Here is an 11,996-nt window from a genome sequence, read left to right on the forward strand (position 1 = left end):
AAAATTGAATTCTAACTCTATTACAAATACTCTACAATAACTCAAAAATTCGAAAACTTATCGATTAAATTAAGTTTTAAAGTAGTTGGATCGTGTTGATAGTTGATGTTGACGTTATCAGCCGAACTCGAGAGAAAGAAAACAAGTTTTGTGGAAGTTTGATTTTTGAGGTTTGGAGAGTTTGAGTGTTTGAAAATGAGAAAAGTGAAGAATGGAGGAGGAGAAGAGTCTGACGCGAATATAACATCAAATAATTCCGTATATGCAGCTAAGAAAACTTTCGTATGTACATCTACGAAACTAAACAACGTTAAACAAAATAAAAGTACTTTCAAAATTATATATTTATATTTACGAAAGCAAGAGACATTTTAAGAAACTCGTATGGTGCAAGAGAGACCAAGATATAAGCTAAAAATCTAAAATGCTCTATTTTTTAAAGAATACTAATACTACTTTACTCTTTTTCTTTAAATAATCAAATTAAATAAAATCAAAATGCAAGCATTATTACAATCTCCAACTGTATGCGAAATCGAACATTCAAACGTGGAAGTTTCTCCCATCTCTGGTCATAAGAACCTTCCCTGAATCGCAGCCACTTATTATCAACTTAAACCAAACGCCAAACGTTAAACGCTTTTTCTCTCCAAACACACCCCAAACAAAAACTCTAGGGTTTCCAATTCCAATTTCCCCCAAACGATGTTCTTACACCTCTAGGGTTTCCACAACCTCTCAATTCTCAACCACTATACGCGATCATCGTAAACCACAACAACGATAAGAACAAGATGTATAGCAATTTCAAGGAACAAGCAATAGAATTCGTGAAACAAGCGGTACAGGAAGATAACGCCGGAAACTACGCAAAAGCGTTTCCTCTATACATGAACGCGTTGGAGTATTTCAAAACGCATCTCAAGTACGAGAAGAATCCCAAAATCAAAGAAGCTATTACTCAGAAATTCACTGAGTATCTTCGTCGTGCCGAGGAGATCCGAGCTGTGCTCGATGATGGCGGGCCGGGACCGGCTTCTAATGGGGATGCTGCGGTTGCTACGAAGCCGAAAACGAAGCCGAAGAATGGGGAGGGTGATGGAGAGGATCCGGAGCAGTCGAAGCTTAGAGCGGGGTTGAATTCGGCGATTGTGAGGGAGAAACCGAATGTGAAGTGGAATGATGTTGCTGGGTTGGAGAGTGCTAAACAGTCGTTGCAGGAAGCTGTTATCTTGCCTGTGAAGTTTCCTCAGTTTTTTACTGGTGAGTTTTGTTTGGAATGGTTGTTATGAATCATGATCAGCTGCATTTAGTGTATGTTTGGATTTAGGTGAGTTTGATCAGAGCACTGTGGCACTTTATTTGTGTTGAAGCCCTAGAGTGTAGTTTTTGTCAAAATTTCTATGCGTTATGCTTATATTAAGCTCACTATCAATCCCAACATTTACTTAACTTTCGGGAGCAATTGAACATTTGATACAAATAAAACTAGTAGTAAATATCACATGCTTCAACCAAGCCTCTTGGTTTTGTGGTTTTAAGGTGAACAAACACTCCAGGGTCAATCTGTGGTGCAAAAATATGTTTGTCCGGTGGCAAATGGCGGAAAACAGGAATCATGAAACTCTACCACATGTCATCAGTGAAAGAATTTTCTTAGGATAGAATATAGATAGATATTTGAAAGTTGAACAGGGAACAATTGAACAAGGGCTATTTGTTATAAGTATCTAATATGATTTGCCAAAATTCTACGGTCTATTTCAGGTAAAAGACGACCTTGGAGAGCATTTTTGCTATATGGACCACCTGGAACAGGTAAATCATACTTGGCTAAGGCTGTTGCAACTGAAGCCGATTCTACGTTTTTCAGGTGATTTTTGTATATTATATTATTTTATTATTTTATATATTATGTTTGGACTTCTTAAGTAGCATTGACTTTTTTGTCTGGACTTTCTGATCCTAATTCGCGGTTGTCTAAGTTACTGATTACAAAATAAAATGCCATCGAAATAAAATTGATTATGTTTTTCATTGTTTCACTTTCCCTCTGTCCATTTTCTCTTTTGGTTTGAGAAAGTTTACTCTCTCCACCTTCATACTGCCCTTCCAAATTTCTCTCCCCAATCAGCCTTGCCTACATGAATATTTACGCTCTTCAACTCCATATTGTCCTTCCAGTTTTCTCTTCATAGTCGCCTGTCCATAAGAAATCATTCTATTATCCTCCAGTTTTAATCTCTCTCAATTGCCCTTGTCCTGGCAAATGATTTGGTGTATAATGCATTAAACTGCTTGAAGTTTTTGGAGATGGCAATTGAGTGGATATTAAGACAAGTGACCCTAATTACAAAAAATAAATGTTTAGTTTTATGCCAGTTAGGTTGATTGTAGAAATATGACTACTTTGTACATTGATAGTGAGATATTGTATGAATTAGAAGGATTCACTCATGGTTTCATCAAATTGGAAAAGTAGTATGACAAAGTAGCCAAAGTGGTATTATGAAAGATTCTACGGAGGAAAGGAATTTGCACTGCTATATTGCAAAATAACGGGACATAAAGGGATATGTAAATAATAGGATTCAAATGGGATGGATAAAATAAAGGAACACTTTTGTGATTGAAAGTTACCATTCAAGCTGAAACTGAAGTTCACAACACCAATTAAGATTTGTGATGTTGTATGAAATTGAAATGAACGCTCTTGTGAAGACCCAACAACAATACATTAAGCTCAATATATTATAAAGATGGGAATTTGAGAATATTAAGGTAGCTTAGTGGACACATTGGATAAGGTAGGATTAGGAATGATAGCATTAGAAATAAAGTTGTATTAACCCCTATTATGAAACGGATAGCAGATTCTCATCCAAGGTAGTTTTGGTGTGAATGGAAAACACTTTAAAAAAATGCCCAGTAAGAAAGGAAAACTACACATTACACCATTAAGAATGATGTCAAAATAAAAAATGGTTTGTCATTCAACATGATTTATGATGGGACATTTGTGGTATCATTTGTTCCACGAGACTAATCCTCCCCTGGTTGGAAATGTTTCAGTTGCCTTTGTTTTTGCATGATTTTAATTTATTTCATGCACATCTAAAAATGGAATGTTCCCACTTTTTACTGGACAATGACAGTGTCTGAAGAAAGGTCTTTTGTATAGTTAGACTGTAGGTTTATAGGTGGACATATTTTTTCAAGCATATTGAACTTTTTAAATTCTTTTTACCAGTGTTTCTTCATCAGACCTCGTTTCAAAGTGGATGGGTGAAAGTGAAAAGCTGGTTTCAAATCTTTTTGAAATGGCTCGCGAAAGTGCACCTTCCATCATATTTGTTGATGAAATAGATTCTCTATGTGGTACTCGTGGAGAAGGCAATGAGAGTGAAGCTTCAAGACGAATTAAAACTGAACTTCTGGTGCAGATGCAGGTAATAAATTTATGTTGGGGATATCTTTATAAGAACTGTAAATGTTTTTTATTGACATTTGATTTGCATTATTTTGAAAACGTGAAAAGCTCAAGTCCCTATATGTGTCGTATTTTAAAAATTTCACACCCTACTGAAAATTTTAATTGTTCTCTTAATTTCGAAGGTAATTAAATTAACCCATTTAGGCAAATGGCTGTCTTATGCTTTCATTTTCAAAAGTAGGTTTTATTCGCTTTGCCTTTTCATCTGGCAAAATGGTTTTCAAGTTTGAAGGACCTGGAGGTATTCGTTGCCATATAAATTTTTTGAAGACAATTTCTGAAGCAAATTTTGTTGTCTCTGCTTATTGTGGTCCACAGTTGAGCTTATTCATCTGCATCTTATCAATAGTTTGTGTCGCTTTGTTACATTTGAGTGTGCAATGCAATCAACACTTGAAATGTCTTCATCTCTATAATATCCTTTAACCGCCATCTAGTGACATCTGATACAACGACTTAGTTTCCTTTCATTGTTAGAATAGCTGCAAAATGTGTGGAATTCTATTGTGGAATCTATTAGCTTTTTAATTGAGTGAGCAATCTTGCTATTAGCTTCTTGATTTCATTATTTTTCCTAATTTGTAGGTGGTATTTCGATAAACAGTTTAGTTAAACACTGATTCAATAATAAACGCTTGCCATATGAGAGCTTATGTCACAAATTCATAAGTTCAATAAGCTATTTGCATTTCATATGTTTTCCCTGTAAATAATTTCTAAGGTGGATAGATTAGAATCAAATGGATATATTAGAGTCAAATAGAGGATGACATGTAAGCAGTATTATCAAATATCCGCCATGGCAGATATACATATCTCGTATTTTATGAACATATCTCGTATTTTCAAATTTTATCAATAATTTTATGGTATATTATATTTGATAGGTAGAGCCAACTTAGTTGAGACTTCTTGCTCTACTGTGATGCCTTTGAATACCTTTCTTTATTCAAAAAATAATTATTATGAGCATATTTTCAACTATTTTTTAGCAGATTTTCCAAACAGTTACACAAGTGTTTATGTCATGAGAGATAAGCCCAACTAAGCTCTCTCAAACTTGCCCTTGAGCTTCTGTTCTTGGCACAAATACTTGCCAGGAATACTGAACAAAAGAATGGAATTATTTCTTTCTCAACTCCCTTTAGTTTCTTTTCCATACAATTTGGTTAAAACTGTTAAAACACCCTGCCTTTGTGAAACCAAGCTCCATATAGTATTGTTGTTGTCTGGATTCTGAAACTTCAGGTTATTACTAGCCAGTACTGAAACAACAAAAATGCACCCCAAAGCATAAACAACAATTAAAAAGTACTAGTGTTACCTTTACGGCACATAAAAGGCACTGTTTCACAGGAATTCTACAGTTTAGGCGGGAATAAGTACTATTTTATTTTTAAAAATAAAAGATAAACTGTTGAAACAAATGCTAAGCAGATTACTAAATTGTGACGGGATGTCATAAAGCATGTGACAACAGTTTCAAATTAAATGCAAAGCGTTGTCTTGTATAAAAAAAGCAAATGCAAAGCGAATTACAATGTTGCAACTCTTTTAATTGGGAAAACTTACTTTATGACTGACCACCTTTTATATATTAAGATTAAGATAAAATTTATTTCCAGTGTAATGAAGTAGTTTATTTGCTTTTCCTTGTAGGGGGTCGGACATAATGATCAAAAAGTTCTCGTTCTTGCAGCAACAAATACACCATATGCTCTAGACCAGGTAAGAAGAAAATAGTTGTTTATTTTTTCTCATATTGAGTCAATGAAATACTGTTTTGATTGATCAACTTGCAATGGCAGGCAATAAGGCGGCGTTTTGATAAGCGTATATACATTCCACTACCAGATTTAAAGGCTCGCCAACACATGTTCAAGGCAAGGGAAATATTTGAGATTATGTTTATTCACTTTATTGGAGAATGGATCTTATTGGAACCAAACAAAATGGTCTTACCATTTTTTTTCATGGCTTGATAAGAACAGGTGCATCTAGGAGACACTCCTCATAATTTGACTGAAAGTGATTTTGAACACTTGGCTCGCAAGTCAGAGGGGTTTTCAGGTTCAGATGTATCTGTTTGTGTAAGTTTAACTTCTATATGATACGTTTAGTTGCAGTTATCATTTTATTTTTACGAGTTTCAAGTTAAAGGTATTTGGACCTCTTCTGCAGGTGAAGGATGTTTTATTTGAACCTGTCCGTAAAACCCAAGATGCCATGTTTTTCTTTAAGAGTCCGGAAGGTATGTGGATACCATGTGGACAGAAGCAACAAAATGCTGTACAAATTACAATGCAGGATCTTGCCACACAGGGACTTGCTTCAAAGGTATTCAGATGATGCAGATTTTGTTGACAGTTCTGAGTTCTTAGTAAATAATAATTGCGAACTAATCGTTATAATTTTCTACGTAGATTCTTCCTCCACCTATATCAAGAACCGATTTTGACAAAGTACTTGCTAGACAAAGGCCCACAGTAAGCAAATCTGATCTCGATGTTCATGAGAGATTCACCAAGGAGTTCGGAGAGGAAGGTTAAATGCTAATGGATTTTATTTCAAAGATCCACACTTGTTTAAACATATTGTTATAATTTGTACAAGTTGTAAGTTACCGAGCTATTGGATCAAGTGAAATGTATCTTTTTTATTTATCATGGTGGATGTGAATTCCCCTCTTGTACTGAAGTGGATGCTTATTTTACTTCTAAATTGTGTATAAAAACAGAATCTGAAATAATCAGAAAAATAATTTGTACGTCATGTTGGTTGCTTACGTTGGCCTGTATATTAAATGTATATTTCTCAAAAACTTAGGCTTAGTTTTAACTTTGAGTACTTTTAAGAGTTAAAATGGGCAAGAATTTTCAGCTGTTGTACTTCAAGTTACTGACAACATACTGACAAACTAGTTTGGTTATAACATCCCAATTAAGATTTCATTTACTCATTAAGTTTTATTGTGAACAAGTAAAACCTGATCGATGATTGTTTCAATCAAAATACGAACTTAACTTTCTTGTGTCTTATTTACTTACCAAATGTTATTTATTAATTTGTAATTCCAATTAAAATATCTCCTTCAAATGCATGTAGGTTATTCAAAACCTTGTTTTTATGTGTGAGGAAATATGCCTGGAAAGGTCAAAGTTTATCTTACCAGCAGGTATTTGTGTCCTATAGCTTTTGGTCTCTAAACATATGCAATTTATTCTCCCATAACATGCTTTTGTGCTGATAAGTCGAATCAGTTAGCAATATACTTCCGAATCAAATAATTGTTGTTTGTTATTCTTCTTCCAAATGCTGCTAGTACATCAAATCAAGCATATATCTATCTTATTATATTATAACCGTTTTTTTTTCTTTTAAATTTCTGTTTTTAGAATCCCAAATGTACACTAAGTTATAAGCAGAAACATTTGTTGCCGGCAACTGTTTTTTTTAAATATGATTATGACATGTAATTTAGTTTGTTTTGGCTTATAAAAAGAGAGAATCACATACCGTAAGAGTCACCATTTCAGCTTCTAGCTTTCTGTCCTCAACCCTTTTGCATATCATGGGGTTTACCACAACTTTAACTCTCACCTTTCTCTTGTTTATTGGATATACTTTGGTCAATGGATCCACTCCAAAGGTAGATAATTGCTCAATGCTATTGTATCTACATAGCACAGAAATCTCTGAAAAAAAATGTGTGTCCCTGTTTGAAACAGACACTAACATTTGTGATTACGTTTAATTTATTCATTTTTTAAAATTATTATTGATGTCGACGTGTCAGTGTCAGTGTCGTGTTTTTGGTGCTTCATAGATATTTATAATAAAAGATAAAATAAAGTCGAACCATTTTCATATATACTATACACTTTTTTCATAGTCATCTTGGTGAACTTATAAAAATATCTTGAAACAACTTATAGACATGTTATAAGTTGCTTTTCTATAAACTTTTCCATACGATCTCATGACCACCGTCCACTTGCGGGACCCCGTTTAATGGCAGAGCAAAACTCTCTATGTACTTGGTCAAACACATGAATTGTTAGCACCTAACGGAATTCGAACCTGAGAGCTTGAGAGACGCATTCTCTCAGAGGACCCAAGCCTTCACACTAGACCAACCACCGCGGGTTTACATGCATCTATAGCTTATGAGTTACAATATTAGCATGGCTTAACTTGTTAATTTTCCTTGATGCAGCATTATATAATTTACATGGGAGATCATTCACACCCTAATACAGAATCTGTCATCAGAGCAAACCATGAGATACTAGCTTCAGTCACTGGCAGGTATAACAATAGATTTAACACAAGTTCCTTTTATCATATCATAATACTATTTGTGTTCTTTTAAGCTTGACTTATATGTGAGAATGTGAACATTTCAAATATCAAATAATTCTTTTAACATTTTAGTCTCAGTGATGCAAAGGCAACAGCACTGCACCATTATAGTAAAAGCTTTCGAGGCTTTTCGGCCATGATTACGCCAGATCAAGCTAATAAGCTTGCAGGTATTGTTCTTTTGTATTATATCTTTGTAATTTCTATCTTTTTATTTTGTCTGAAAGAATCTTCTATGGTCTAATGGATGTGTTGGATTATGTTTCAGAATATGATTCCGTTGTGTCGGTTTTTGAGAGCAAAACGAGTAAGCTCCACACAACTCATTCTTGGGATTTTCTTAGATTAGGCATCGTCTACAATAGCCGCCATATAGCTGTAGACTCCACATCTAATGTCATTGTTGGTGTCATTGACTCTGGTAATTACTTCCTTCGTCGCATTCTCTTTTTTCTTTTGTTTGGATTATTACAATGACTCACTTCACACACTGGTTTTCAGGAGTATGGCCGGAATCGGAAAGCTTTAATGATTACGGAATAGGTCCCGTGCCTGAGAAATTCAAGGGAGAGTGTGTTACCGGACATAATTTTACGCTAGCCAATTGCAACAAGTAAGAACACATTTTGAAATTCAAAATTCATCATTTGATATCTTAAGATTGATACACCAAGTTTGTTTAATCATTAATATTCAACTAAGTTTTAAGTTGACTGTCGATTTCCTGACACAACCCTCTCCAAAAATAGTTCTTCCAATTCACGATATAAATCTCAATTTGATAATAACCATGATCTTATCTTGTGTTTGGACATTCCAGTAAAATCATTGGTGCGCGGTTCTATTCAAAAGGTTTTGAAGCAGAAAACGGTCCTCTAGAAGATGTTGTCAACAAGGTTTTCTTCAGATCAGCTAGAGACAGTGATGGACATGGAACACACACAGCTTCCACCATTGCGGGATCCATTGTTGCTAATGCTAGCTTATTCGGCATTGCCAAAGGAACAGCTAGAGGCGGTGCTCCAAGTGCAAGACTTTCTATCTACAAGGCCTGTTGGTTTGGATTTTGCAGCGATGCTGATGTTCTTTCCGCTATCGATGATGCCATTCATGACGGTGTTGACATACTTTCCCTCTCCTTTGGTCCTAATCCTCCGCAGCCAAACTACTTCGAGGACGCAGTCAGTGTCGGAGCATTCCATGCATTCCAAAAGGGAATTCTTGTTTCTGCTTCTGCAGGAAACTCAGTTTTTCCTCGAACGGCTTGCAATGTTGCTCCTTGGATCCTCACTGTTGCTGCTAGCTCGTTAGATAGAGAATTCAGTTCAAATATCTACCTTGGTAACTCAAAAGTTTTGAAGGTGAAATTTATAGCACAAACCATTTATAAATATGCATGTAATACATACGATTTTAAATAGCGGTTACGGTTGTGGCTGCGTCGTGATCCTTTAAGACATGTTTATGTTCCTTCAGGGTTTTTCTCTAAATCCAATAAAAATGGAGAGTTTTCATGGTTTGATATATGGAAGTGCAGCGGCAGCTTCTGGAGTTCCAGCAACAAATGCTAGGTATATCATAACACACAAACTTCATTGGAGATACTTACAAGTTACGAGCCGATTTTCTAGGATTGAGTTAATTCTTCTAACACAAATTCTTTGATCTGTTTTGTTACCAGCTTCTGCAAGAGTAATACTCTCGATCCTACCTTAATCAACGGAAAAATTGTTATCTGCACAATTGAAACATTCATTGACAATAGAGAAGAAAAATCCATCATAGTAAAGCAAGGTGGTGGTGTTGGAATGATACTTATTGACCATAATGCCAAAGAAGTTGGTTTTCAGTTTGTCATCCCAAGCACTATTATTGGTCAGGATTCTGTAGAAGAGCTTCAAGCATACATAAACACAGATAAGTGAGTTTTGAAAAAAATCTACAATATGAAAGTTAGTCGCACTTTGATCAGAGCCATCTCAATTTTTCGGATGCCAGTGTAGATTAGTCGCAGTTTAACCATAGAGGCCCTATTAACTATGGTTTCACTGTGAGAAACATTTTATGAGGCCCTATTGGTTTAACTGTGACAAAATTTGGGCTCTATGCGGTATTCTGTTTTGCACGCCCTAAAAGACGGTCCTGACTTTGATGATGTCAAAAGATTGATTTGTGAAATCTTGGTTCTAATGCTTTTTCTATTTTTAGGAACCCTATTGCTAAAATCATCCCAACAGTAACTGTTGTTGGTACCAAACCTGCTCCAGAAGTTGCAGCTTTTTCTTCCATGGGGCCAAATATAATAACACCAGATATTATCAAGGCAAGTTTACACATTGGACTATGAATTAAGTGCTTATAAAATAAGTTGAAAACAACTTATGAATCCTAAATATAAAAACTTTTGTTTATCGAAAAATGCAGCCTGATATCACAGGACCTGGACTGAATATTCTGGCAGCATGGTCTCCGGTGGCTACTGAAGCCACAGTCGAACAACAATCTGTCGACTATAACATCATTTCAGGAACATCAATGTCTTGTCCACACATATCCGCAGTTGCAGCAATCATCAAATCTTACCACCCAACATGGTCTCCTGCAGCTATAATGTCCGCAATAATGACTACAGGTAAATTTTTTATCGTCTCGAAAACAAAAAAAAAACATTAAAATTTGTTTGAAATATGAAAAAAAAACTCTTATGATGCCTTTGTTATGATGTTACAGCAACAGTAATTGATAACACAAACCACCTCATAGGAAGAGATCCAAACGGAACTCAAACAACTCCATTCGACTACGGATCCGGACACATAAATCCACTTGCATCGCTCAATCCTGGACTAGTATACGATTTTGATTCCCAAGATGCTCTCGATTTTCTCTGCAGCAATGGAGCAAGTCCATTGCAGCTTAGAAACATCACTGGTGTACTTACTCAATGCCAGAAAACTTCCACACCTTCCTACAACTTCAACTACCCTTCAATCGGTGTATCGAATTTGAATGGAAGTTTATCTGTTTATCGAACCGTTACATACTATGGTCGGGAACCAGCAGTGTATGTTGCAAGTGTTGAAAATCCATCTGGTGTGAATGTTAAAGTTACACCAGTGGGATTGAAGTTCTCGAAAACGGGAGAGAGGATAACTTTTAGGATTGATATTGTCCCTTTCAAGAATAGTAATGGAAACTTTGTGTTTGGTGCCTTGACATGGAAGAATGGTAGACAAAATGTAAGGAGTCCTATTGGTGTTAATGTAGTATCTACATAGAGTTAAGTGATTATATTGGCTTGTACTACAAGAAAATGCATTTTCATCAGTTTCAATATGCAAAAATATATTGTTTTGATGATTTACATGTGATACTGATCCTAATAAAAGATCTTGTGCTTTGAAGTATTGATAGTTGTTGTAATATCAGTATTATTATTATTATTAGAATATTTTGAATATCATGAGCAGCTGTCTTGTACAGGTCATTATGACTAAATTAGCATTTATAGGGAGAATAATTACCCTTCCCTTATTTAGATAGATTTATAGTCTATAAATACCTCTTATGTATTCTTTACAAAATATATAAAATATTCCATATTTCTACATGGTATCAGAGCACTCGATTCTAGGGGCTCTGCTTCCGCGCTCAAAACACTAGCCGTTCTTATTACGGCCCTTTTTTTTAGGTTCCCTTTCTCTTGGAACCCTAGTGATCTTGGTGACTTTGTAGCCGTCGTGCACCGCTCAACCGCCGGTGCAGATCCGAACTGTTTCACCTTCATTGATGTTTTTCAGGACAACCTTCATTGCTGTACCTCTGTTTTTCAGGACAACCTTCATTGTTGTACCTCTGTTTCTTGTTGTTTGCAGCCTTTAATTGTTTGGTTGTCATCTTTGTTGGTGTTTCTCGTTGGCAGCCCTTCAATCCTCTCCTAACAGTAGATCTCAATCCTCTCCTGGCTCGAGACGGTTTGTTTCTCTTTATGGACTCCTTAAGTAAGTTCTCTAACACTAGTTCTCTGACCATGACTGGTAAGAACTCTAGCTTCTTAGCTTTAAATGCCTCTTGTTCTAAAGATATCTGGATTATTGACTCTGGTGCAACCGATCACATGACTCCATATATGTCATATCTC

General features: G+C 35.6%; 2 protein-coding genes across 2 annotated transcripts; both read left to right on the plus strand.

The window, feature by feature from the left end:
- The first annotated feature begins 512 nt into the window (after positions 1-512).
- LOC131632735 (protein SUPPRESSOR OF K(+) TRANSPORT GROWTH DEFECT 1) lies at positions 513-6,265 on the plus strand. Its single transcript, XM_058903465.1, has 8 exons — positions 513-1,263; positions 1,768-1,873; positions 3,251-3,449; positions 5,153-5,221; positions 5,302-5,376; positions 5,485-5,583; positions 5,675-5,830; positions 5,917-6,265. Exons 1-8 carry the CDS (start codon positions 795-797, stop codon positions 6,040-6,042), a joined length of 1,299 nt encoding a protein of 432 aa, XP_058759448.1. The 5' UTR covers positions 513-794; the 3' UTR covers positions 6,043-6,265.
- Positions 6,266-8,098: 1,833 nt separating this feature from the next.
- On the plus strand, positions 8,099-11,133 carry LOC131632719 (subtilisin-like serine-protease S). Its single transcript, XM_058903448.1, has 8 exons — positions 8,099-8,276; positions 8,357-8,468; positions 8,676-9,216; positions 9,332-9,426; positions 9,537-9,776; positions 10,064-10,178; positions 10,280-10,487; positions 10,586-11,133. Exons 1-8 carry the CDS (start codon positions 8,099-8,101, stop codon positions 11,131-11,133), a joined length of 2,037 nt encoding a protein of 678 aa, XP_058759431.1.
- Positions 11,134-11,996: the final 863 nt, after the last annotated feature.

This window comes from Vicia villosa, unplaced genomic scaffold (genome assembly GCF_029867415.1).
Source record: "Vicia villosa cultivar HV-30 ecotype Madison, WI unplaced genomic scaffold, Vvil1.0 ctg.000992F_1_1, whole genome shotgun sequence".
NCBI lineage: Eukaryota > Viridiplantae > Streptophyta > Magnoliopsida > Fabales > Fabaceae > Vicia > Vicia villosa.

Bases quoted from the DNA above. Each gene is read 5' to 3' on its own strand.
- LOC131632735 (XM_058903465.1), top strand. From the start codon at position 795: ATGTATAGCAATTTCAAGGAACAAGCAATAGAATTCGTGAAACAAGCG. The intron at 5,222-5,301 runs GTAAGAAGAAAA...TTGCAATGGCAG, and splicing joins CACCATATGCTCTAGACCAG to GCAATAAGGCGGCGTTTTGA. The intron at 5,831-5,916 runs GTATTCAGATGA...TTTTCTACGTAG, and splicing joins CACAGGGACTTGCTTCAAAG to ATTCTTCCTCCACCTATATC.
- LOC131632719 (XM_058903448.1), top strand. From the start codon at position 8,099: ATGGATGTGTTGGATTATGTTTCAGAATATGATTCCGTTGTGTCGGTT. The intron at 9,217-9,331 runs GTGAAATTTATA...ATGTTCCTTCAG, and splicing joins GTAACTCAAAAGTTTTGAAG to GGTTTTTCTCTAAATCCAAT. The intron at 10,179-10,279 runs GCAAGTTTACAC...CGAAAAATGCAG, and splicing joins TAACACCAGATATTATCAAG to CCTGATATCACAGGACCTGG.